The 26,924-nt window shown below is 39.2% G+C and overlaps 2 protein-coding genes across 3 annotated transcripts; both read left to right on the top strand.

Annotated features, from left to right (window-relative positions):
* The first annotated feature begins 528 nt into the window (after positions 1-528).
* On the top strand, positions 529-4,663 carry LOC133851364 (uncharacterized). The gene is made up of 3 exons (XM_062287748.1): positions 529-1,115; positions 1,863-3,434; positions 4,423-4,663. The coding sequence occupies exons 1-3, from the start codon at positions 845-847 to the stop codon at positions 4,497-4,499; spliced, it is 1,920 nt and encodes a 639-aa protein (XP_062143732.1). The 5' UTR covers positions 529-844; the 3' UTR covers positions 4,500-4,663.
* A 2,189-nt stretch (positions 4,664-6,852) lies between these two features.
* On the top strand, positions 6,853-16,197 carry LOC133851264 (uncharacterized). 2 transcript variants are annotated; one of them, XM_062287594.1, is made up of 3 exons: positions 6,853-7,417; positions 10,265-11,812; positions 15,900-16,197. In XM_062287594.1, exons 1-3 carry the CDS (start codon positions 7,180-7,182, stop codon positions 15,977-15,979), a joined length of 1,866 nt encoding a protein of 621 aa, XP_062143578.1. In that variant the 5' UTR covers positions 6,853-7,179; the 3' UTR covers positions 15,980-16,197. The 2 variants fall into 2 exon arrangements, with proteins under 2 accessions (XP_062143578.1, XP_062143579.1); XM_062287595.1 differs by having other exon boundaries at positions 6,856-7,417; positions 15,921-16,197.
* The last annotated feature ends 10,727 nt before the right edge of the window (positions 16,198-26,924 follow it).

Here is a 26,924-nt window from a genome sequence, read left to right as displayed (position 1 = left end):
TTAGATATATTCGCAGATCTAACAAGTAAACGAGGGGTCTATAATTGATTAAGGGTCCGTTTGCAGGGACGGAGGGAGGGGGGCTGGCAAGGGCCATGGCCCCCCTCCCAAATTTCCTAAAAAAAAAAATTATAAGGTGGGAAAAAAAATAAAAAAATAAAAATATATATAAGGTAAAAATAAAAATCTAGCTTACTTGGCCCCTACCAATTTTTTTTTTTGGCTATTAGCCCATGCCCATAAGAACTTCTAATTTCATCCCTGTGACCGTTTGAGTTTGTGATTTGAAAAAATAATTTTTAAAAACGCAGTTAAGCGTTTAACAAAATTACAAGTTAGCTTTTTAAAATTTTATATTTTTAAAAAACATCCTATTGCTTACAATTTAAAAAAATAATTTTTTATATTTTCAAATTGTAATTTTTTAAAAATATAATTTTTTAAATTTTAATTTAAAATCTTACTTTTTATCTACAAAATTTTAACATCAAACGCTTCCTAAATCAGGAACATCGAATACGCCGCCGTATTCCGAACGGAGGTCTTCCCGTGGGTCCGCCCATTAGACGATGGTCCTCTTTTGGGCGCACCCTAGGTTTTAGACGAAGCAGCCAACTCTCAAAAACAAAGAACAAAAAAAGGGGTTAGACGAAGTAGTTGCAGAGACTCCAAAACAGACACGGCGGTAGAGAAGCGAAGAATCGCCGTTCAATTCAATTTATATGTTAAAGAAAAGAGAGAGAGAGAGAGAGAGAGAGAGAGAGAGAGAGAGAGAGAGAATTGTGGAATCGAGCGAGTGATTGATTGATTGATGCTGTAATATAATAATTAATTGCGCGCGAGGATGGTTGGGGATGTGAACGGAACGACGTCGTCGATGGCGGAGGCGCAGTACGTGGGGGCGAAGACGTCGGTGTGGTGGGACATAGAGAACTGCCCGGTGCCAAAGGGGTGCGACCCAAACGTGATCGCGCAGAACATAAGCTCGGCGCTCGTGAAGATGAACTACTGCGGGGCCCTCTCCATCTCCGCCTACGGCGACACCCACGGCATCCCGGCCTCCATCCAGCACGCGCTCTCCAGTACCGGCATCGCCCTCTACCACGTCCCCGCCGGTACCCTTCTTTCTCTAACCCCATCGCGATACTTTTGGCGGATTCTCTCAGATCTGCGATTTCTGCGTCGCTTTTTTTTTTTTTTTTTTTTGTGTGTGATTTTGGATTCTAAAAGATCTGCTGTGAGTGTTTTTTGATTTAGCTTTTCTGCCGCTTTGTTGTCGATGGATGTGGCTGTTTATTTGTTGGTTTAGATTTTAGCTCCGCTTGTTTGTTTTTAGGTCTCGTGTTTCGTGTTCGTTTATTGGTTCATCGGAAACTTCCCAACTGCGCTTCCGTTTCGTCTATGAATGAACCCTAATTTTGCGAATTAGGGTTGAGATTTTGTGTTCCGCGATTGCGGTAATCTTTCGTCTTTGATTTTTGATTCAATTTTTCACTCTTTTTTTACTAAGAATTTGGTTTGTTTTCGCTGTGTTCGGTGAAGATTATTGAACTTAAGGAAGATTTGGTATTTTACTCTTATTTATGTGAATACTAGTTTTGATTAGTAGGCGTTAGTTAAATTTATTCCTTTTCTTGCCGTACAGAAGCTCACGTTTTGTTTGCTTCGTGTTTTCAAGAATTGTTAATTGCACTTCCATTCGTCTATGAACCCTGTGATGCAAATAACTTTGAATATTTATCTCTATCCACGATTTTTTTTTTTGGCCAACTCTCACAAACTTATTGATGGACTACAAGATTAGATTGCGATGTTTTTTCGAAGTGTATTTGTTTTCATTGACATGTGAATGTGTGTAACAGGTGTGAAAGATGCGAGTGACAAGAAGATTTTAGTCGACATGCTGTTATGGGCAGTCGACAACCTTGCTCCCGCGAACTTTATGCTGATTTCTGGTGACAGGGATTTCTCTAATGCACTCCATCAGCTGCGCATGAGGAAGTATAATATTCTTCTAGCACAGCCACAGAAAGCGTCTGTGCCTCTTATTGCTGCAGCAAAGACACTATGGCTTTGGACGAGCCTCTCTGCTGGAGGACCCCCGCTTTCGAGTGGTGAGTCATCACAGTTTGCTAACGGTTGCCTTACCTCTAATCATGAAACGTCACAATACCCAGTTTCTGAACCCATTCAGTTAAGCCAACCCGTGACGGCCGGCAATTCAGAAAACCTTTCTTTTGGAAATCAAAGACCTCCTAGTGCTGGAAGAGTTGGTGGTGATAAAAAACGTAAAGGGAAACATACTCGAAAATCCACAAATGAGCCAAGCATATCAAGAGCCTCAAGCGCAATGCAGTTGTATGGCGGTGACTCACCTCCACCTCCACCACCACCTTCACCTCCACCTCTACCTCCACCTCCGCCTCCTCAAATGCCCGACTTGGCTCAGTTTTGGGCCACTTTCACCAAATTCATGACAACTATAACAACTGCAATGCCTGGAAAAGGCGAACATTATAACACGGTTGGTTGTTCATCGGCCAACTTCATGCATAACTCACCTATGTTTGATGGAAGTGAAGAGCCCTTGGCAGCTGACAATTGGATATCCACCTTCGAGGACTTTGCTGATGCACTTAGGTGCACCGATGATCAAAAAGTCTATTATGCCGGGCTGAAGTTAAATGGCGAAGCCCAATACTGGTGGAAGGCCAGAAAAACAGTCCTTACTGAAGAGTTGGGATGTGGAGTTCCCATTTTGTGGGAGCATTTCAAGAAAGAATTCAATGACCGTTTCCTTACTCGTGCACAGAGTCAACAATGTGTACGGGATTTCCAAGATCTAAAGCAGGGAAATATGACAGTTGAGGAATACTCAACTAAATTTCAGAAGTTATTGAGGTATGCCCCACACCTCATCCCCGATGAAGAGACTAAGGCCGAAAAGTTCCGCGACGGTTTGTCACCACAAATTCGTGAGAGGATTGTTTTCCTCAAAGTCACTGACTATGTCGAGATGGTGCACATTGCCATCATGGCTGAGAAAGAGACCCGTGAAGTGGCCACTGACTATGTTAATAGGAGGCGATCACTTTCATTGGGGACTCCTTCTCCTCCCCCACCATCGAAGAGACAGTCTTTTAGCAGTGATTCTGAACCTCTTGGGAGTCAAGGTGCTCCTGTGAGTCAGACCAACTTTAGTGTCACTGAGTGTAGTAAGTGTGGAAGAAAGCACCCAGAGCCATGCAGATTGGGTGTGTGTTTTGGGTGCGGTAAGCCAGGCCACCATGTCAGAAATTGTCCTACAGTGGCTGCAAAGAGCCAAGGGACTCAAGCAAGCAATAATCAGCCTAGACCAACTGCTAAGGCAAGGGTGTACATGCTTACACCGGAAAATGTCAAAGCTTATGAGAATGTTGCCAATGTTGTCACAGGTATTATTCTCTTATTTCGTAGCATTGCGTGCATTTGGTTTTATTGAATGGTACCAATGAGGAGCCAAAGTTTTCTCCGTAAAATCTGTAAAAGAGAAAGGAGTCGAAGTTTTTCTCCGTAAGAATAATATGGGCCAAAGTTAGTCTTGCTATTATGACAATAATATGGGCCAAAGTTAGTCTCACAAGTATGATGCTAATATGGACCAAAGTTAGTCCATTATTGTGACTGCATTGCACAACATGAGATTTAATGATGTTTTCTAGGATTTGAGCTAGATGTATTAATATGCATATGTGTCATAATGTGAATGAGCATATGTATATTTATACTGACTAGATTGCACATGATTTAAGTGATGTCTAAGTTGGATGTGCCTGTATACCTATGTCCTCCGAAGTTGTGGGATATATGTATGCTTGTATGACCAGGTTATGATGTCAATTATTTTTATATAAATGATGTTATGTCTTGACGTGCTAGTATACTTGTGTCATCCAAAGTTGTGAGATATACATATGCTTGTATGTTTGAGATGTGATGTTGTTGACTTTCGGGATCGGATGTGTTTGTATACTTATATCCTCCGAAGTTGTGGGATATGTGTATACTTGCATGACTAAACTTTGAGGTCTTTGATTTATACTTAGAGATGCACCTATGCTTGTGTTCCTCGAAGTTGTGGAATGCTTGTATACGAGCATAGCTGAGTCAACTGCTATATATATATATATATATATATATATATAGTGGTATACTTTTCAAATTATGTGTACCAGTGTTTACTCTATCAGATGCACTACATTTTAAAATAAAGGCATCATGTTGATAGGAATTGTTATTGTAAACGTATGATACAAATAAAAGGATTGACTCATTACGAAAACTTAGTGAGTATTATACTGCCGAGACCTCAGTTTTATACTGCTGAGGTGATGAACTAATACTTTCACTTGTACGGACGTGGCTAACACTACGACCGTATAGATGATGTTCATTTGGTTGCAGGTACCGCAGATGTCGACAACGACCTTGTGGCAAACTACTTGGGATACTATGATTGAGGCATTTTGTTGAGGTCGTAGATGAGTTGGATTTGGAAGGTCCCCTTTTGTAGTTATTTTGTATATGGCTCGTGTGTCATGTGACACATGTATTTGATGAGCCATCCTCTTGATATGTAATTAATAACTCATGTTGAAGCCTTAAATAGATAGACATTGTTACAGCTCTTTTGTGTAATTAACAGATGTGTTTATAGATTTGCTTTCTGCTATCTAGACTACATGTGTATATGTGTTCCACTGCATAGATGAGACTTTGTATATCAAATACATATTATGGGATGTGTATCATATGTTGGCCAAGCAACAAGTAGTTTTGTCACTGTGATGATCCATTCATGTTTGTAAAAAAAAAATAAAAAATGGTCATCACAGATTGTTAGGTTATTTTCCGATACAGTGGGAACAACACATTTCTTCGATGTTCTTCACGCTTCCACGATTACTGCAAAACAACTAAAACTAAGAGATCTTTTCAGAGGTATCGCTCTAATGCCTAAATTAGCTTATGAGAGAAAAATATACTTCATGCATAAAATAATCAGTATGTTGTTTATAATTGGGGTATGGGCGAATTGGGTTTATTACTCTCACTTAAACTAGGATTTTCTGGTGTTTGATTTTGGAAGGGAGTCCTATCTCTGTTCAATTAGGAGTTGGACTATTGATCAGAATTCAAGTAGTTCTTATTGGAGCCAGACTCCAATTGACTTGGAGTAAGATTATTTCCAACAGTAATTTTAAAAGCCACATCATTATTAGTTGAACATAAGAGGGACATGGGTATTAGATATAACATCTAGAATTACTCGCCAAAACTAAGAAATATGAGTAATTCTAAAAGTCACTTTCGTGTTCCTGGGTGGTGAGAGGCCTTCCATCGGCAGCGTGTGTCCCTCACGCGCCACCGATGGTGACTCCCAATCCTCTTCCCCGAACCGGACCTCTATTGTTGCTTATGTTTTTGTTTGTGTTGTTTTTATTGGTTGTGTGGGCCTTTTTTGTCGTTAGTTCTTGTTGTTTACTCATGTTTCGATGTTTGAGTCCTTGAAACTCTGTATACATCATTTACCACATTTACTAGCGGCCTCGATTTTTGGCATCCGTGCTACAAACCAAAGATCCTATATCTTTGGAAGCATTATCCTCGTGCACTTTCATTCTTAGTTTAAATTTTGGGTTGCCCAACCCTTCTTGTTATGTATTTTCTTACCCGTTGTAATTTTGTTCATGTATCTAAAAAAAAGAAAAAAGAAAGATGTGGCTTTTAAAATTACTACTTCATCGAAATTCAATAATGATCAATCACAAGTTCAATGGTGATTTTAAAAGTCACATTATTTTTAGAGGGACACAAGAATAACAAAAGATTGACTTATAGCATTAAAGCATCCCTAGTAAACTTTTTAAATTTTTTTCTAAATTTTAGTTCAAGAATCTACTTTTTTTTATTACTTTTAAAAAACTTCGTACATTAAACTCTATAAATATTTTTTTATTTTAAACAAATATTATTTTTTATAGATTTTGAGAGCAACTACTTTAACAACTTTAACTACCACGAAAGGTTGCTTCAAATGAGTAAAATAAACTCTATCCAGAAAAAGAGTATTCACAAATAAATTTGTTTTTTTTTTTCTTTAAAGAAAGGCATTGAGAGTTGAGAGATAAAATTTCCCAACAAATGAATTGGGTATTGGAGATTGTACACAAATTTGCAACAAATCCCTCTCATCACACACACACACACACACACACGCACAAGAAGAATCCAACCCAACAGCAATAAATCCCTCTCATCACACACACACACACACAGGCGTTGAGTCCATTAAGACAGAATGAATAGGGAAGGGTCGAACTTCTTCCGAGAGGAAAAGTGAAGGAGAGAGAGAGGCGGGAGACAAATGAAAAATAATAAAATATTGAGTAATTCATTAAATTTGTGAATTAAATTTGAGGTGAAATTTTGATCAGAGTCAAAATAAAGAAACTATAAAAAACTTGTTGGAGTAGACTTTTTTAAGTTTTCACCAAATTTTAATAAAAAAATTTAAAATAAAGAACTCACTAGAGATGCTCTTACTCAAAAAATACAGTAAGTATAAAATCAAATCAAAACATTAATATAAAATATTAGAGTATAATGTGAAATTAATAGTAGGGTGTATAATATTAATGGTAAATGATCTGAACAAAAATCAAAATTTAAAAGGAAAATGTTATAACTATATCACATTACCTTATATTAATCTTACATCATAATATATTAATAATAAGATTCATGTATATAGGACTCACATGGATGCCTCGGTCTCAAAATCTATGTTTCTTGGTGTAAGATTGGGTAATGTTACATAGAAAAAATCATTTCCATTTACCATGATGATGGTCCTCTTTTGAGCGCACCTGGACGAAGTAGCCTACTCGCAAAGACAAAGAACAAAAAAAAAGGGGTTAGACGACGTAGTTGCAGAGACTCCAAGACAGACACGGCGGTGGAGAAACGAAGAAGCGAAGAATCGCCTTTCAATTCAATTCATATATAAAAGAACAAAAAATTAGAGAGAGGGGGGAGAGAGAGGGACAATTGTGGAATCGAGCGAGTGATTGATTGATTGATGCTGTAATATAATTGCGCGCGAGGACGGTTGGGGATGTGAACGGAACGACGTCGTCGATGGCGGAGGCGCAGTGCGTGGGGGCGAAGACATCGGTGTGGTGGGACATAGAGAACTGCTCGGTGCCGAAGGGGTGCGACCCTAACGCGATCGCGCATAACATAAGCTCGGCGCTCGTGAAGATGAACTACTGCGGGCCCCTCTCCATCTCCGCCTACGGCGACACCCACGGCATCCCCGCCTCCATCCAGCACGCGCTCTCCAGCACCGGCATCGCCCTCTACCACGTCCCCGCCGGTACCCTTCTTTCTCTAACCCTACCGCGATACTTTTTGCGGATTCTCTCAGATTTGCGATTTCTGCGCCCTTTTTTTTCTTTTTTTTTGTGTGATTTTGGATTCTAAAACATCTGCTGTGAGTATGGTTTGATTTAGCTTTTCTGCCGCTTTGTTGTCGATGGATGTGTAAGGGATAAATATAAGGGATATTGGGTATTAGTTGCAATAGAGTTAGTGGGTTGAGCTGTAGAGTTAGTTGCTGTGAACCAGTGGGCTGGGTTGTTAGATAGGGGGTTATTACAACTGTGAAGTGAACCATTATCGAATTTGTCAATGTGTAAACAGTTTCCATGGAGTTTAGGCTTTCCTTGAATAAAGCTTGGAGATTCTGGACCTCTCGAAGTGTCCAGGCTTGTGTTTCTTGTTAATCAAGTCTCTATCTTTCTCTACCTTTCTCTATCCTTCTCTATTCTTCTTCTATATTCAGTATTCAATATTACAGAAAACAAGATATACATTACAATTGGTATCAGATTAGTCACTGATCTTGGAAAAAAATGGCGGTTGGCACCAGAGAATCCCAATTAGCTGAGAATGAGGCAAAACTGCAGCAATTTATTCAGGAAACTCTGGATAAAACTTGTCAGAAGTATCAGGATAGAATGGGTAAAATCTTTTTTTTTTTTTTGATAAGTAAATGAGAATGGGTAAAATCTTTTCAGCATCTCAGGATAGAATGGATAAAATCTTTTCAGCATATCAGGATAGACTGGATAAAATCTTTTCAGCATCTCAGCAAAATTGTAAGGAGATTCAAGATAAACTTCAAAACTTGTTTCCAGAGGCTGGGAATTTGCCCGTGAATGGGAGCGCCGCAGGGATTGACTCCATCGGGTTTGAAGGGTTCCATCAACCTACTGAGAAGGTAGAAGTGGGAGGTGGCCGCAATAATCAAGAAAACCAAGAAAAAAAATCAAGAACAAAAAGAAGAGGCGTGTGACCGGAAAATAATTCAAGAAAACAATAAAGACGTCGAAGATATGTTAGAGAAAAACGTTGATTTTTTTTTTTCACCCGGGGAGGCGCGGTATTGGGTTGCAGAGAATGTGTTTTTTAAAAAGCTAGAAAAAGATTTGGAGGATGGTATCCTCTTCTTTTGGTGTGTCAAATGGAGTTTTGATCCAGGAATCAGGAATCGTTTCGTGACATCAATTCCTCCTTCAACCCAGCCATTAAAGATGCAGCAGAATTTTTTGGTTTTGAGCTCCTTTGTGTTCCAATCCTTGACTAAAGATTGTGTGATTTTTGTTATGTGGAAGCATAGATGGCGTTGGAAAACTGGTGGGGAACCTTGCCAGTGGGTAGAAGAACATAGTTTCCGAAGCAAAGATCTGGTTGTTCACGATCTGATGAGAGATGAGAGGGTAAGATCGAAGGGATTGGTGATCAGGAAGCGGCTTCACTTGATGCCGTACAATAGCATGTACCGGATGATGCTTGAGGCAAAATTTGAGTCACAGGAGGATCCTTTGCTCATTGATGTGAAGTGAAGAGTTCTCTACAAGGTAAAGTGACGAGTTGGCTGTAGGAAGAAGACTTTGTAAATGAACATTAATGGCCATTGGAAAGATGAAATGGGATAGCCTTTTCAAATCAATGTGTCAGACACTATTAGATCATTCTAGAAGTGATGCGGTGTGGATTCTTTCAATTCCGAGGAGTAGCACACGTTGCTTCCAACTTTTGAACATACTGAGAACTGAGAAGAAGAGCAATTCGGTTTGTGTGCATAGAGGTCTGTGTGTAATGGGAAGTGTGAAGGTTTGCACATGGGTTGAAACAGGTGGCTATTTAGTGAAGTTAGAAGACTTGCGTTTTATTTGTACTTTTGTAGTACTTTGTGTTTTGTTAAGCGCATTTTAGAATTTTCTTAAGTTGGCTTTTCTTGTAAAACTACACCTTGTGGGCAAGGTGTTTTGAAGGGGTGAGGAATGTAAGGGATAAATATAAGGGATATTGGGTATTGGGTATTGGGTTAGGGGCCTTTGGCCTTGTTAGAAGGTTAGTTGCAATAGAGTTAGTGGGCTGAGCTGTAGAGTTAGTTGCTGTGAACCAGTGGGCTGGGTTGTTAGATAGGGGGTTGTTACAACTGTGAAGTGAACCATTATCGAATTTGTCAATGTGTAAACAGTGTCCATGGAGTTTAGGCTTTCCTTGAATAAAGCTTGGAGATTCTGGACCTCTCGAAGTGTCCAGACTTGTGTTTCTTGTTAATCAAGTCTCTATCTTTCTCTATCCTTCTCTATTCTTCTTCTTCTATATTCAGTATTCAATATTACAGAAAACAAGAAATACATTACAGGATGTGGCTGTATATTTGTTGGTTTAGATTTTATCTCTTCTTGTTTGTTTTTAGGTCTAGTGTTTCGTGTTCGTTTATTGGTTCATCGGAAACTTCCCGACTGCGCTTCCGTTTTGTCTATGAATGAACCCTAATTTTGCGAATTAGGGTTGAGATTTTGTGTTCCGCGATTGCAATAATCTTTCATCTTTGATTTTTGATTCAATTTTTCACTCTTTTTTTAGTAAGAATTTGGTTTGTTTTCGCTGTGTTCGGTGAAGATTATTGAACTTAAGGAAGATTTGGTATTTTACTCTTATTTATGTGAATACTAGTTTTGATTAGTAGGCGTTAGTTAAATTTATTCCTTTTCTTGCCGTACAGAAGCTTACGTTTTGTTTGCTTCGTGTTTTCAAGAATTGTTAATTGTACTTCCATTCGCTGTGATTGATGGACTACAAGATTAGATTGCGATGTTTTTTTTAAGTGTATTTGTTTTCATTGACATGTGAATGTGTGTAACAGGTGTGAAAGATGCGAGTGACAAGAAGATTTTAGTCGACATGCTGTTATGGGCAGTAGACAACCCTGCTCCCGCGAACTTTATGCTGATTTCTGGTGACAGGGATTTCTCTAATGCACTCCATCAGCTGCGCATGAGAAGGTATAATATTCTTCTAGCACAGCCGCAGAAAGCGTCTGTACCTCTTATTGCTGCAGCAAAGACACTATGGCTTTGGACGAGCCTCTCTGCTGGAGGACCCCCGCTTTCGAGTGGTGAGTCATCACAGTTTGCTAATGGTTACCTTACCTCTAATCATAAAACGTCACAATACCCAGTTTCTAAACCCATTCAGTTAAGCCAACCCATGACGGCCGGCAATTCTGAAAACATTTCTCTTGGAAATCAAAGACCTCCTAGTTCTGGTAGAGTTGGTGGTGATAACAAATGCAAAGGGGAACATACTCAAAAATCCACAAATGAGCCGAGCATATCAAGAGCCTCAAGCGCAATGCCGTTGTATGGCGGTGACTCACCTCCACCACCTCCTCTGCCTCCTCAGATGCCTGTCCAGACTCAGTTTTTTGCCACTTTTACCCAATTCATGACAACTATGATGGACGCCATGCCTGGACAAGGCGAACATCATAACACAGTTGGTTGTTCATTGGCCAACTTCATGCATAACTCACCTATGTTTGATGAAAGTGAAGGGCCCTTGGCAGCTGACAATTGGATATCCACCTTCGAGGACCGTGCTGATGCATTTAGGTGCACCGATGATCAAAAGGTCGATTATGCGGGGCTGAAGTTAAATGGCGAAGCTCAAGACTGGTGGAAGGCCAGAAAAACACTCCTTACTGAAGTGTTGGGACGTGGAGTTCCCATTTCATGGGAGCGTTTCAAGAAAGAATTCAATGACCGTTTCTTTCCTCGTGCACAGAGGCAACAATGTGCACAAGATTTCCAAGATCTGAAGCAGGGGAATATGACAGTTGAGCAATACTCAGCTGAATTTCAGAAGTTATCGAGGTATGCCCCACACCTCATCCCCGATGAAAATACTAAGGCCAAAAGGTTCCGCGACGGTTTGTCGCCACGAATCCGTGAGAGGATTATTTTCTTCAAAATCACTGACTATGTCGAGATGGTGCGGCATGTCACCATGATTGAGAAAGCGATCCATGAAGTGGCCGCTGACTATGTTAATAGGAAGCGGTCACTTTCATTGGGGACTCCTTCTCCTCCCCCACCATCAAAGAAACAGTCTTTTAGCAGCGATTCTGGAACTCTTGGGAGACAAGGTGCTCATGTGAGTCAGAACAACTTTAGTGTCACTAAGTGTAGTAAGTGTGGGAAAAAGCACCCAGGGCTATGCAGATTGGGTGAGGGTGTATGTTTTGGGTGTGGAAAGCCAGGCCACTATGTCAGAAATTGTCCTACGGCGGCTGTAAGGAGCCAAGAGACTCAAGCAAGCAATAATAAGCCTAGACCAACTACTAAGGCAAGGGTGTACATGCTTACATCGGAAAATGTCAAAGCTGATGAGAATGCTGCCAATGCTGCCACAGGTATTATGCTCTTATTTTGTAGCATTGTATGCATTTGGTTTGATTGAGTGTTACCCATTTTTCGCGTCACCAATTTTTCGTGTCTCATATGCATTTGTGGAGCCGTGCATGATGAGCACCGAAACCTTAGAACAAACATGTGCGTGACCACTCCTATTGGTACCGCCGTAACGTATGGGAAATGTGTGGACATTTGTCCCATTGTTATAGGAAAAAAGACACTGCTAGCTCCTGCGTTGGGCAGGTTTAGCTTCAGTGTTTAACATGTTGAGCTTTGGTGTTTAACTTGCTAAGCTTTGATGTTATTTTGGGAAGGTTTGACTATCAAAGTGTAGAGCAAACATAGATTGTCGCAAGTTGAAAGTTAAATTCCGACTTCATGGCATGTGAGAGTTCAAAATTCTGTGGGTCTTGTGTACGAGCTACTCCGCCACTTCTCTCTGACGTTCAAAGAATAAAGAGTGTTAGAGTAAGCCAAGCCTTTAGCTACCTCTATGGTGAATGGTGAAGCGTGTGAAATCCACACTATTTACCCAAGTCTCTTTGCGAATAGACTTAAATATAAGGCAACATATATGACTTGAAGTGCTGGAAGATCTTGATAGCAAGATGTTCTATCAGGTAGCTTGAGCTAGTGTTGCAACTAATAGACTAGGTGGGAAATCTCGTGAATGCGAGATTGACTTTGTAGTGCACATGGAGCGATTGGCACACCAGTTTGCAATTGTGCGGATTGTGGAAGTGCTAAAACGTGTGAGCCATTTGCGTGCATGGTGATAATACCCCTTAGATTGGCAGGCATTCGTGGCATTTTACATGTCTCTCAGTGCGAAATGTGTCTAGGATCCCTCACATGTGATGAGCCTCTTGATATTCAACTGAAATTGACCTATGAAGAGCTGTTGGATCGCAAAAAACACCAAATGGGGACCAAAACTATCCAGTTAGTGAAAATTCTGTGGTGAAATCATGGCGTTGAGGAAGCCACGCGGGTGCTTGAGCAACAAATGCGAGAGTGATTTCCCCATTTATTCGAGTAAACTCGAATATAATTGCTTTGTCATACCACTTTCACACAATTGTTTTGAGTAAATTGCATACTTGCATGGGTGTTATGAGTAAAATGCATGCCTAGATGTGTATAAAACGACGTAGAGTCTGAAATTTTAAGGACGAAATTTTCGTAAGGTGGGAGGGATGTAATGTCCAAGAAATTATTTAATGGGTTCATAAGGATTAAATAAAAATAAGCCTATTTATTTAGTGTGATAAAATAAAATCCTATGGACTTTTAAATGGTAGCCCATGAGTAAAAGAGAATTAAACTACCATCTTAGCCCATGTGTAAATTGACAAGTTTTAGCTCCACTTTGTTCTTATTTTCACATAAGGTAGAAGGGCATTCTTGGTATTTACACTCGCACATTGTCTCCTCTTGTTGTCTTACATATGGGAATCACTCTCACTTTTGACTCGTCCTCATGAAATTGAAGGCACACGGTGGTCTTAAAGAAAGAAAAAAGAAACTATAGCCGATTCTTTCGCCTCCAGTTCTTCTTGTTCTTATTCTTCTTTTTTATTGTTCTTGTTATTATTGCTCTTTTTTTTTTTTTTTTTTTTTTTTTTTTTTTTCTCACTTTGACTTTTCAACACTTAAGACAACACCACTTTGATTTTTCTCACTTATCAGGTGCTGCACTCAACACCTCTTCACTTTTGCTTCACTTAACTCAAAACACAAAAAAAAAAAAAAAAAAAAAAGAAGGAAAAAAGCAAGCTCTTGGGTCCTCACTCACAACTAGCCTATTTTTCTTGTTTCTCAAGCTCTTCCTTCCTCTCTTGTTCTGTCACATTGATTATGGGCAAGTTATGGGTCTCAACATTTGAAGCTATATTTTCGTGCTTTTTGGGCTGAATTGTAAGTCTCTTCCCCTCTCTACCTTTCATGAGTTCTTCATCTTCTTACTCATGTCTTCAACTTGAGATTCGATTTTTGGCATGGGTGTTGTTCCAAATCGAAGTTTCCATCGTTTTTTGAGCTTTAGGTAACGATTATTGTTGCTAAGACTTCCAATCTACTGATTATTTTGAGGTAATTTTGTAATCCCTAATTTTTGTCTAAGTTAGGTCAATTTTGGGTGTTAGACTAAATTGTTAATATTAGCTTGAGGCTTTTGTGTATAGTAAATTCCTATACACTATTTAAGCCATGGGTTGATGGATTAAAGGATTAAAACTTCAATTTTATTAATTGTTGATGTATGGGTATAAACCCTAAATTTGATGGGTTGAGTTAAATTTGAGGCTTTTAGGTGTTTAAACTCTAGATTATTAATTAGTGGATTAATTGCATTTAGAATGTTAATTAATTGTAGGTTATCTATGGGTTCCATAGAAAATGAGTATATATGGGGTTATGTCCTAATGTTAATGGGTTCTATAAAATATAGGTTTTTAATTAAAAACCTATGAGCGTTCTATGTATTGGTCTAATTAATTATTGAATAATAAAAGTAAACCTTAGAAATTTTATGGGTTTTTCATGGGTATAGCTCTTGAAAAATTTAAAAGCTAAATGTGAGTCTAGAGTTAGAAATGCTAATGTGTTGTACAATTGGGTAATGCATCAATACTTAGCAAGGCTTTGGTAGAAGATTCTTCCTTAAGCAACAAAGCTTGTAGTCAAGGTGAGTATCTTACTCACTAAGAACCTATTTTGGATTTAAGCAAATAAAATGCAATGTTTGAGAAATTTTGGGCCAATGTTATTTTGATGATTGCTATTGCTTGTGGATGTTTTCAATATGTTCAATTATATCATGAAATGCGTTGATGAATTATGTTTTGATGATATTTTAAGTGTATTGATTTGACATATGTTTTGAAGTATCTTAGTGCCTGCTAGGGTTGTGATTGAGAATGTTATGAAATTTGATGACATATTTGTGAAGTGATATTTTGAAGCATGATTTCTTGAGTTTCATGTTATTAAATTGTCATGATATATTGAGAAATTATGAAAAGAACATGATGCCATTTGATTTAGAGAACATGAAAGAATATAACATGAGCATATATATATAATAATTGAGAAGCCAAAGTTGTCTCCGTAAAATCTGTAAAAGAGAAGGAGCCGAAGTTTCTCTCCGTAAGAATAATATGGGCTAAAGTTAGAGCCAAAGCTGTCTCCGTAAAATCTGTAAAAGAGGAGCTGAAGTTTCTCTCCGTAAGAATAATATGGGCTAAGTTAGTCCCGCTATTATGACAATAATATGGGCCAAAGTTAGTGCCACTCGTATGATGCTAATATGGGTCAAAGTTAGTCCTTTATTATGACTGCATTGCACGACATGAGATTTAATGATGTTTTCTGAGATTTGATCTAAACGTATTAATATGCATATGTATCCTAATGGGAATGAGCATATTTATATTTCTACCGACTAGATTGCATATGATTTAAGTGATGTCTAAGTTGGATGTGCCGGTATACCTATGTCCTTCAAAGTTATTGGATATATGTATGCTTGTATGACCAGGTTATGATGTCAATTGTTTTTATATAAATGATGTTATGTCTTGACATGCTAGTATAATTGTGTCCTCCAAAGTTGTGGGATATACGTATGCTTGTATGTTCGGGATGTGATGTCGTTGACTTTCGGGATTGGATGTGTTTGTATACTTATGTCCTTCGAAGTTGTGGGATATGTGTATACTTGCATGACCAAACTTTGAGGTCTTTGATTTATACTTAGAGATGCACGTATGCATGTATTCCCCAAAGTTGTGGAATGCTTGTATACAAGCAGAGCTTAGTCAACTGCTATATATGTATGTGTGAATATCGTAGTAGACTTTCCAAATTATGTGTACCGGTGTTTACTCCATCAACTGCACTACATTTTAAAATAAATGCATCATGTTCATAGTAACTGTTATTGTAATCGTATGGTACAAATAAAAGGATTGGCTCATTACGAAAACTTAGTGAGTATTATACTGTTGAGACCTCAGTTTTATACTGCTGAGGTGGTGAACTCATACTTTCACCTGTACGGACGTGGGTAACATCATGACTGTATAGATGATGTTCCTTTGGCTGCAGGTATCGCAGACATCGACGACGACGACCTTGTAGCAAAATACTTGGAATACTACGACTGAGGCATTTCGCTGGGGTCGTAAATGAGTCGGACTCGAAAGGTCCCTTTTTGTATTTTTTTGTATATAGCTCATGTCTCATGTGACACATGTATTTGATGAGCCATCCTTTTGCTATGTAATTAATAACTCATGTTGAAGCCTTAAACAGATAAACGTTGTTATGGCTCTTTTGTGTAATTAACAGATGTGTTTTTCGCTAACTAGACTACGTTTGTCTATGTGTTCCATTGCATAGATGTGACTCTATATATCAGGTACATATTGTGGGATATATATTATATGTTGACTGAGCTACAAGTAGTTGTGCCACTGTGATGATTCATTTTAAAAAAAAAAAAATAAGTCCTCATAGATTGTTAGGATAGTTTTTGGTACAATGTGAACGACACATTTTTTCGATGTTCTTCACACTCCAATGATTACTGTAAAACAACTATAACTAAGAGACCCTTCTAGGGGTCTCGCTTCGATGCCTAAATTAGCTTATGAGAGAAAAATATGCTTAATGTATAAAATAATCAGTCTTTTGTTTATACCTGGGGTTTGGGGGACTGAGAAGGCGTTTGGTTTCAATCTACTTCCATGCGAGTTTCATCTTTGGAGACAAGTTTCTCTATGGTATTGCCATGTCAGAGGATCTCTTGAATCTTTGGAAAATTTTCTCACTCTCAGAGGAGGAGAATCTGGCGGTGGAGGCGTCAGACCAGGGGTTGAACAACATTGCTGATCGTGGCAAATCATGCCTGGTGGGCAAGTTGCTGGCTGATCGAATTATAGGCAAAGATGCTTTAAAATCTACGTTGATCAAGGGGTGGAAACCTTCTGGAACAATGGTGTTCAAAAATCTAGGTGACAACCTGTTTCTTGTGGAGTTCGAGCATGTGTGGATTAAGGCAAGAGTTCTCAGTTCTCGAAAGCCGAACTTGGGTTTTTGAAGGACACTTGTTTTCTGTTGAAGACTTCAATGGCTCTATCGCTCCTGCTAGGATGGAGTTTGAGAAGGCTTCTTTTTGGGTCCGCATGTTTCATGCTAAAGCATGTTTCATTTGCCTTTAGCATGCATGTGTGAAACTATTGGAGTTCAGATTGGCAGTTCGGTGGGACAAGTGGAGGAGGTTGAGATGGACGAAGATGGGGTTGGTTGGGGGGAGTACCTCCGAGTACGAATTTGTTTGGACCTCTCTAAGCCTCTTGCAAGGGGACGAGTTCTGAAATTTAATGGTGAATCTACTTGGATAGCTTTTCAGTATGAGAGGCTACCTAAGTTCTGTTTCCAGTGTGATATTATACGCCATGGGGTGGCAGGTTGTTTGGGTCGAAATAGTTACTCTAAGCAGTGAGATGCTTCAAGGTCTCAATTTGGTGCATGGCTTCGAGCCTCCTCAACGCCTAAACGTCCAGGCTTTGGCAAGGGTTGGACTGGGAGAGACTATGCTTTCCAGAGGCCAGAGCACGCTCTGGAGGAGTATTCAGGCAGAAAAGCAGGGGATGCTTCTGGCGGACCCCAAGGTGAACTCTCCTCCAGGGAGGCATGCAGCGGCGACTGGAAGCGGTTCTCTGATGGGTCAGAAACTCGAGTGCGGAGCAGTTACGTGGCTAAGGTAATCGCTCCCATGCAGAAGGGAAAATCAGTCGTGTCTCAAGGTGATGTGCCCATGCAGGATTCTAACCATTCGAAAATGGGGGAGGTAACGGCTACAGTATTTTCAAATCAAGGCGCCAATTCTGCTGGCTCCTCAGGCGATTTAGAAGGGAGTTTGAATATTCTGCATCAACCGTCTCCAAGGGAGTTTGAAGGGCCTGTTTCTTTAGGGCCAAAAAATCAAGGGGGTCGAGATGACGTGCAGGTATCTCAAAGTTCGAATTTAGGGGAGTTAACGGCTGAGGATCTTTCTGAACAGGTGGCATTTATGGATGGCTCTTTAAGAGGATTAATGGGAAGTCAAGAGATATTGCATCAACTGCCTCCAAGAGAATTTGAAGGACCTGTTTTTGCAAGGGCGCAAAAGCACAGAGGCCTAGCTAACGTGGGTGGTACTCAAGACCTGTGGATGGTGAACACGATCAAGGGGTTTTGTTGCAAGGGTGCGGGGCTAATCATTCATTTAGCCAGAAATGTAGCAGTATCAACTCCCCAAGTAAGGGATCTAATTGGAGAAGGCAATCTTGAGGAGAGTTGACTACTTCTCCTGTGCAAGATTCTCATCTAGTTATGCGAAGGAAAAGAGGGAAGAAGGGTAGCATTGGAGATCAAGAGGTACGAGATGGCTCGGGGAAGAAGGGTCGGTGAACAGAGGCCTTCCCTGTATACTTTCAGTGTACTAAGGGTTGCCTTACGCTTTTTTAATAAAATTAATCTCTTACTTACAAAAAAAAAGAACTTATCGATGGTGGCTGGTCCCCAACCCCGCCATTCATCATGAGTCTTCTAAGCTGAAACTGCTGAGAACTTGGTAACCCCCGGACAATTCAGGACCTTTGCTGATTGGTAAAGGAAAAGTGACCCGACATGGTTTTCTTAATGGACACCAAGTCACATTTTACCCGATTGGAATTTCTCAAGGTGAAGCTCGGTTATGATTGCTTATTTGTAGTGGATAGTAATGGTAGAAGTGGAGGGCTGACTTTGCTTTGGAAGGAGGAATTTAGGGTGACAATACAAAATTACAGTTTGAGGCATATAACTGGGGTTGTTTACTCGGAAGCTCACGACCTGAATTGGAAATTCACGGGGTTCTACGGACACCCGGAAGTGAGCAAGTGAAAAGAATCATGGGGGCTTTTGAAACATCTTGCTACAGTTTCTCTGTATGCATGGTTATGTGTTGAGATTTCAACGAAATTCTTGTAGATTCTGAAAAATGGGAGGGTGCTCGACGAGCTCGGTCACAAATGAGGGCCTTTCAAAGAACGATAGAGCATTGTAACTTGGAAGATATGGGATTTTTGTGTCCAAAATACACTTGGTTGAACCGGAGGAAAGACTGTTGCTTCACTAAAGAGAGGCTTGATCTTGCATTGGAGAGTATATCCTTTGCCCAACAATTTCCTCAACTTTTTGTGGAAGTCCTAGCTGCACGCAGTTTGGATCATGCTCCACTCTTTGTTTCTCTTCAAAACATTTCTGGTGGGCATATGAGGCGTAAAGGAGTGTTCCGTTATGAGGCCTGGCGGAGAGGTAGTAGGACGTGCTGATTGGGGGAGTGTTGAAGGCTAAAATCCATAAGAGTCAGCATAGGTGTAAAGTTTGGAGGAAGAAAAATGATGACCCAACAGAGTCCCTAATCTCGCAGAAGTCCTCCTAGCTTAGGGCACTCCAGGATGACGACATTGCAGGTGATATGGATCAAATGGTACAGCTCCAAGGAGAAGTCAACGAGCTGATTGAATTGGATGACACCAAGTGGCAACAGAGAGCGAAGCAAAACTGGCTTCAATTTGGCGACAAAAATTCCAATTTTTTCCATGCTTGTGTGAATCAAAGGAGGAAGAAAAATCTGATACACTCTATTCAAGACACGGATGGGGAGCTTCACACAGACCAGCCAGCCATTGAAGAAGCATTCCTGCAGTACTACCAACACCTCTTTCAATCCAACTCCTGTGCAGATGTGGAGAGGTGCCTTTCAGGGATGGATAGCCGAATTACTCCCGAAATGAATGAAGAATTGCTGAAGCCGTGTATACTTGAGGAGGTCAGCCACCCTTTACAGCATATGGGGCCACTTAAAGCCTCAGGTCCGATGGTTTTTCAGCTTCCTTTTATCAGCACAATTGGGCAACCATTGGAGATGAGGTTTGTTAAAGACATATCTACCCCTCAGCTAGATATGTCTTCTCGAGATACAGTTCCTAATTCTATGCGCTCTCAAGATGAAGATAAAACCTAGATTATAGGAACTAGTGATAAGATAATAACCATATAAAATATGAGGATCTTGTGTTTATGCTTTGTGCTACCTTACCAAATGTTGGTAGAGGCTGTTTGTATATATAGAGAAACTAGAACATAGTTGCATGAGTTTAGGAGACTACAGTTATGATAGGAATGAAACACTACAATCTGATCTGAGTATTTGAATTCAAAATATTATCTTATCACTAGTTCCTATCATCTAGGTTTTATCTTCATCTTGAGAGCGCATAGAATTAGGAACTGTATCTCGAGAAGACATATCTAGCTGAGGGGTAGATATGTCTTTAACAAGGTTTGTCATGCTATCTTTAATTTTCTTAATTCAGGAATCATGGATAAGGATATCAATGCTACCCACATTGTTTTAGTACCCAAAAAAACAAAACCCCTATTTGTGGCTGACACTGCCCCATTAGCCTATGTAATGTCATTTACAAGATCACTTCTAAGGTCTTGGTAAAAAGGCTTAAATAGGTTCTTCCTTTTATCATTTCGGAGAATCAAAGTGTCTTTATCTCCGGCTGTCTGATATTTGATATATACTTGCAGTGTATGAGACATTGCATTCTATGCAAACACGTCATTGGGGTAAAATAGGATACGTTGCTATAAAACTTGACATGAGTAAGGCATATGATAGGGTGGGATGGTCTTTTTTGAAAGCAGTCATGCGAATGATGGGTTTTGCACCAAAATGGCGTGGCTTGATCATGCAATGCATATCCTCAGTCACTTTCTCAATACTTATAAATGGGCATCCAACATAATCCTTCCAACCTACTCGAGGGATCCAGCAAGGGGATTCTCTCTCTCCTTAGTCCTTATCTCTTCATTCTTTGTGCATAAGCTCTGAGTACCATGCTGTCGCAAGCTGCCCACTCAGGACGGTTAACAAGGGGTCCTTCCTCTCCTAAGGGCTGTCATTTGAACTACTTATTTTTTGCGGATGACAGTTTATTGTTTTGGAGGGCTATCGCAAGAGATTGGGAGAAGATGTCTCGACTCCTAGAGTGTTATGAAAGAGCCTCAGGTCAGCAGTTAAACAAAGAAAAAACCTCCCTTTTTTTTTTCAGCAGGAACACAAGTCAAAAGGCTTGTGATTGCATTTTTCGTCTATCAGATGTCCCTAGCACTCGGCGCTATGATAAGTACTTGGGTCTTCTAGCTCTTGTGGGAAAATCGAGGATGCTGGAGTTCAAGAGTATCAAGGACAAAGTTTGAAAGCGGTTGCATGACTAGAAGACAAAATTCCTGTCTCAGAATGGAAAGGAGGTCCTCCTTAAGGCCGTCATCCAGGCCATCTCAACGTATTGCATGAGTGTGTTCCTTTTTCCGTTGGTGCTTTGCACGGAGATCAATTCTATGATGAAAATTCTAGTGGGGCCACAAAGAGAATACCTCCAAGATCAATTGGTTGAGATGGGAGAAGTTGGGTTGTTCTAAATCGGAGGGTGGTATGGGATTCCGGGAGTTGAGGTATTTTAATACCGTCTTGTTAGCTAAACAGGGTTGGAGGCTTATTCATAATCCCGACAGCTTGGCTGGTCAGATTTTACAAGCAAAATACAATCGGGGTGCATATTTTTGGGGTCTACTCTTGGTTGAAAACCATCATTTGCATGACGTAGTATTTTCTCCTCAAAAGATCTTCTTAAGCAAGGTATGATTTGGGGGGTTGGGAATGGCAATTCTGTCCAGATTTGGGGAGACAATTGGCTATCAACCCCGACGACAGCAGTCCAGTCTCTAATAAAGTTCCTCCCGACGAATGCAAACGTTAGTGCACTCATTGACCTTGAGACTAAATGGTGGAATCTACCGCTTCTCCATTCAGTTTTTAGCCCGGAGGAAGTAGAGGTTATTTCCTCTATACCTCTAAGCAAATATGGTCAGCCAGATTTGCTCATTGGGTGGGGGTCCACAACCAGTGCTTTCACAGTTCGAAGCGCGTGCTATTTGGAAAAGCAACGACAAGAGGTGTAGCGGGGAGAGGGCTCTTACAAACCGGATCCACGGCCCCTATGGAAGTTTATTTGGGGGATGAAGGTCCCAAACCCGGTTAAGATGTTTGTTTGGGGGGCATGTCACAACATTCTCCCTACTAAAGACAATTAACGCAAGAAATGTATTGCTTTAGATCCTTTATGCGTGTTTTGTCTACAGGAAGAGGAAACAGCAAGACACATTTTATGGGACTGCCCTTCAGCCTCTGATGCTTGGGGAGTTTGCGGAAGACAAGTGCAAAGGAGTAGTGTTGCTAGCAGGACCTTTGTTGAAGTGATGGAGTACCTATTCAATAGGTGTTCGGCTACAGATGTTGAGACTTATGCTGAAGTTGCTCGAAGACTATGGTTTAGACGTAATTCAATTGTTCATGGTGGTGAATGTACACACCCCTACGTTTTGGTCAGTTCGGCAGTGGCTTTCATTGCAGACTACCAAGCAACTCTGGATACACAAGAGACTGTGATGAATTCCACGCCCTACAGGGACGGGCTGGTCAAGCTAGGTGGACTCCTCCACCTCCAGGTTTCTCAAGATAAATTGTGATGCCGCACTAGATTCTCACCAAGGCACAATTGGTTTTGGCTTTCTCATTCGTGACTCTAGCGATAGAGTAGTAGCTGCAGTTTGTAAATCTGCTCATTTTCTAGTAGAACCAGTTGTAGCTGAATCTTTGGCTGTCTTGTGTGCTCTAGAATTAGGCACAAACAGGGGTATGGATCGCACCATTTTGGAAGGGGACTCACTTCAAGTGATTAATGCCATCAACAAATCTGGCTTGAATTGGAGCAAGTTTGGACACATTATGGCAGATACTCATGAAGCTCTTCGATATCTTCCGAGTTGGAAGATTTGTGACATTTGTCATACTAAAAGGGAAGCGAATTCCGCCACTCATGTACTTGCGAAAGCGGGGATAATATACAACTCTGATCGGGTTTGGCTAGATTGTTACCAAGTGACGGAGGGGGGGAGGGAAGTAGTAATCAACTCAACATGCATGGCTGAGGCCGAGGGACATTTCGTAGGAGGATTGGACCAGGTCAGAAAACTTGATGCGAAAACCAACGCTTGGGCTTAAAGTAGCTGATAATCAAAGACCCAAAAGAAAGTTTGCTGATAAAAAGGGAAAAGGAATTTTTTCTATATGTACACCAAAATATGCCTCTTCTCAAGGTTTAAGGCTTTAAGCTTTTGGTATAAGCTGTAATTTAACACCCAAATTCAACAAATAGCAGCTCCAATCTCCTTATTTATTCTACTCTTCTATTTACAAATGAAAACTCTTAACTTTAATCAAAAGGAAAAATCAAATTTAGTCTTTAAATTTTCATGCAGTTTTCAATTTCCGCAAATAAATCCTTGAGTTTTTATCTGATATCAAATAGGTCTATGAGTAAACTTATCTTCCAATCAATTAATGGTACACTTATCTTCCAATCAATTAATGGTACGCCACATGAACAATTGTCCGGAGAAATTTATTTAAAATCATATAAAAACTTAAAGACCTAATTGTTGAGATTGAAAATTTGCATAAAAAATAGAGACTAAATTTGATTTTTTCTATAACTAAACCCAGGCTAAATGCATGTGCTCCACGGGCTAATAGTCACGATTTTTAATTTGAAGGGAATAATAAAAATATAAAAACTAGGTTTAGTTTAATTTACTTAAAATTTGGCTTTATATATATACTTTAATCCTTATTTGAAAAAAAAATAAAATGATTTGGCCCCCTCCCATTAAAATTATAAGGATTAATTTTTTTTTTTAAATATATATATATATATATATATATATATATATATATATATATATATATTAGCCCATTGGCCCCTTCTCAAAAACTTACTGGCCCTTCTAAAAAAAAATTATGTTGGCCCTTACCCAATTAATTTTTTTTTTTTTCCTTAACTAAATAAACCTAAAAAAAAAAAAAGAAAAAAAAAAGAAAGAAGAAAAGCCATCTACAATCCACATAATTGCTATAAAAAAATAAAATAAAAGAAGCCAATTTGCCTTTCCCAATTAAACCTAAAAAAAAAAAGCCGCCAAACTACATTCTATAGGACAAGCAAAAAAAAAAAAAAAAAAAAAAAAAGAGTACAAAATTTCAAAAAAAAAAAAAATCACCTTACCCAATTAAACTTAGAAAAAGCATTCTTAAACCTTGATGTCTCTGATCCCACAGCCGTCAGCTATTGCTTCATCCTTAAGTGCTTCCGCTTCATTTTAACTTTGTAATTTCTCAAAACCTTAATATTTTGTTTATTTTTTCTGGTCATATGGTGAAGAAGATAACTGAAAACGTGACTTACGCCCTTAGGGGGGGAAATTAAACTAAAAACATGAATTGAAGTCTAAAAAAGAAGTGAAGAGGATGATTGGCTTTTAGTTTTAGAAGAAGAGATAGGAGAAAGAGAGTATTGAGAAAAATGGAGAAAAGTTTAGAAGTACAAAAGAAAATAGGAGAAAAGTCTAGAGAAGATCAGTACAAAAGAAAATAGGAGAAGAGTCTGAAGAGTTTAGGGAAGTCAGAAGTGTCTAGTTGTCTAGAGAAGAGTAAGAGAGTAAAATAGAATTATAGAAAATATTTTTTAAAAAAATTATACTGACCGAAGGAGAAGAGTCTAGTAAAAGACTCAAATTTTGTACAAAATTATTGAACAGTGAGAAGTGAATTACGAAGAAAAAGTGAAGACAAATTTTGTCTCATTTGTGTGACTAATTTGTGTTGTTGATAAATTATAATAATGTTTAAAGTGGTATTTGAAATTTGAGAAAGTTTTAACTTTTAAATAAAAAAAGGTGTAAAAGCAAAATTATTGTCAATTTATCATATTATAATTTGTGAGTAAGTTTTGTCTCTTTGAATCATGATATTTGTGAATAATGGCTTGAAAGCTGGGGGTTGGAAAAGTGGTCCAAGTAGAGTTAATGGGTTAATTAAAAAAGAAAAAATGGGTAAGGGTAAATGGTTTGCTTAGTGATTATTGAATATTTTGTTGACTGTTTTTTATTATTATTATTATTTTAGTTTTTACTTTACAGTATAATAAAATTTTGATTTTGAAAATTGTTGATTTAATCTGATTTTTATAACACAGAACAATAATTAATTCGCAACACATAAGTGGTACAATTGTGCAATACCACTTAACTCAAGTCGCACTTTTTTAAGTTAGTTTTCTAAGTTCAATTCCTAATATAAATGGTATTGTAATTTTGATATTATGGTTATTAAATATTGAAAATATTGGTTATTATAGTTTATAAATCTAAACAATTAATTGGAGAATCTGACATGTGAAAGTTATTATATTCTATTGTTTTTTTTTTTTTTAGGCGGAAGTGAAACTTTCATTCAACATCCGGAATAGGTACAAATTACCACCAACAGGTGTACACAGAACAACACCATAAATGTGTGTACCTCAAGCTGAGCCAGGCTCAGACCAATATATTAACAAGCAAAAAAAACCACTCAAACGGAGCTACAAACAGAGAAGAAGAAACGCCCCTCGAAACGGCGCGTGTAACACACATGCCATATTCGGAAGACACTCCACCGACATCAACCACCAAAAGCCAATGGACGCCACCAAACCACGACAAAAGGAACAGAGCGTGGCCCTCACGCACGTCCCAAAATGACAATAAACCTTAGCGCATGAGGGCTACGCGCCAAACACTGACCATCTTTCTGGCCATAGTAACCAGCAACTAGACCAGAAGACCTCAGTGACCAAAATTGAGAGGCGCGTGTCGATCAGAGGATAGTGGAGTTTCACAAATTTGGGCTCACGACATGCTTAAAACGTTGAAGAACAGCCAACGCTGCCACCGACGCCACGAAGGGAGCACCACTCCTCCTCCGGCACCTCACTAGGTGTTTTCCTGCCAAAAACAAAAGAAAAACAACAAAACAAAATCCTCATAGTCCAAAAAAATAGAAGGGGCACTACCACCACTGGATCTAGATCGGGGGACAAAAACACAACACAACCCTAATGGTTGGGAGATTCTAGCCTCCACTGGGAAACTAGGGAGTAAACAAAACCCCCTAAGCCCAACAAGTCTAAAAGGAAGAAAACAGAAATCGTGAGGGAGGCATGAAGCCTCCCCCCCCCCCGACAAGAGAGGCCAAAGGTGAAGAGAGACTTTTTCTTAGAGAGAAAGGCTATGGAGCTTTTAGAGAAAGAGGCTCTATAATGTATATTTCTATTGTTCTTTATGAAAAACTTATTTTGTAAATTTCATTTTGTTTAATTTTTGTTTTTGTCAAAACTAAATTGATGCTAATTTTTGTTTTTATATATTTATTTCATTTTCAATATATTTTTTATTCATGCTTTGACCCTTACCCCTATTTTAATATATTTGTAATTCATGCAGTGGCGGACCCAAGCTTGTAAAAATGGAGGGGCCAAATCGAAAAAAAAAAAATTGAGGGGGCAAAAAAAAAAAATTAGAGGGTAAAATTTTAAATTTGTTTTTTTTTTTTTTTTTTTTTTTTTTTTTTTTTGTGAAAAAATTTTTTTTTAGGGGAAAATTTTGGGGCTTGGGGGGGCCAGGGCCCCCCTAGCCCCAATATAGGACCGCCCCTGAATTCATGCCTTGACGGCTTGGCCCTGTCTAAAAAAACTTTCTAGTTCCGTCCCTGCATATGGCCATCGTAAAAATTTGATACCTGTCCTTGCGAAGAACCTCATTTTGGACATTTTACAATGTTTAAAGGGTTATAAGGTTATTGCCTAGGAGCAAGCGCATAATCTTAAGCTTGCCACCTCCAATTTTTGCAATCCACTCTGGAACTGTGGCCATATGATTGAACTGCTTTACCATGGCAAGTTTCTTCAAAAGGGCAGATTAAGTTGTGGGAGCCATATATATATTTTATTTTTAGTAAAATGAAAGACCAATTTTTAGTAAGGGAGAAGTAATTATCTTGTGCTAAAATTAAGTCTTTATTTTTCAATACTCTATATCTTTTGACAGCTATTTTTGCCTTTTGTTTTGATA

The sequence above is a fragment of the Alnus glutinosa genome, chromosome 12, assembly GCF_958979055.1.
Source record: "Alnus glutinosa chromosome 12, dhAlnGlut1.1, whole genome shotgun sequence".
Taxonomy (NCBI): domain Eukaryota; kingdom Viridiplantae; phylum Streptophyta; class Magnoliopsida; order Fagales; family Betulaceae; genus Alnus; species Alnus glutinosa.
Note: the sequence above shows the minus strand (reverse complement) of the source record. Positions and strands in the feature narration are given on the sequence as shown.

Coding starts and splice junctions, on each gene's coding strand:
- LOC133851264 (XM_062287594.1), top strand. CDS start 7,180: ATGGCGGAGGCGCAGTGCGTGGGGGCGAAGACATCGGTGTGGTGGGAC. Junction 7,418..10,264: donor CCTCTACCACGTCCCCGCCG/GTACCCTTCTTT, acceptor TGTGTGTAACAG/GTGTGAAAGATGCGAGTGAC. Junction 11,813..15,899: donor TGCTGCCAATGCTGCCACAG/GTATTATGCTCT, acceptor ATGACTGTATAG/ATGATGTTCCTTTGGCTGCA.
- LOC133851364 (XM_062287748.1), top strand. CDS start 845: ATGGTTGGGGATGTGAACGGAACGACGTCGTCGATGGCGGAGGCGCAG. Junction 1,116..1,862: donor CCTCTACCACGTCCCCGCCG/GTACCCTTCTTT, acceptor TGTGTGTAACAG/GTGTGAAAGATGCGAGTGAC. Junction 3,435..4,422: donor TGTTGCCAATGTTGTCACAG/GTATTATTCTCT, acceptor ACGACCGTATAG/ATGATGTTCATTTGGTTGCA.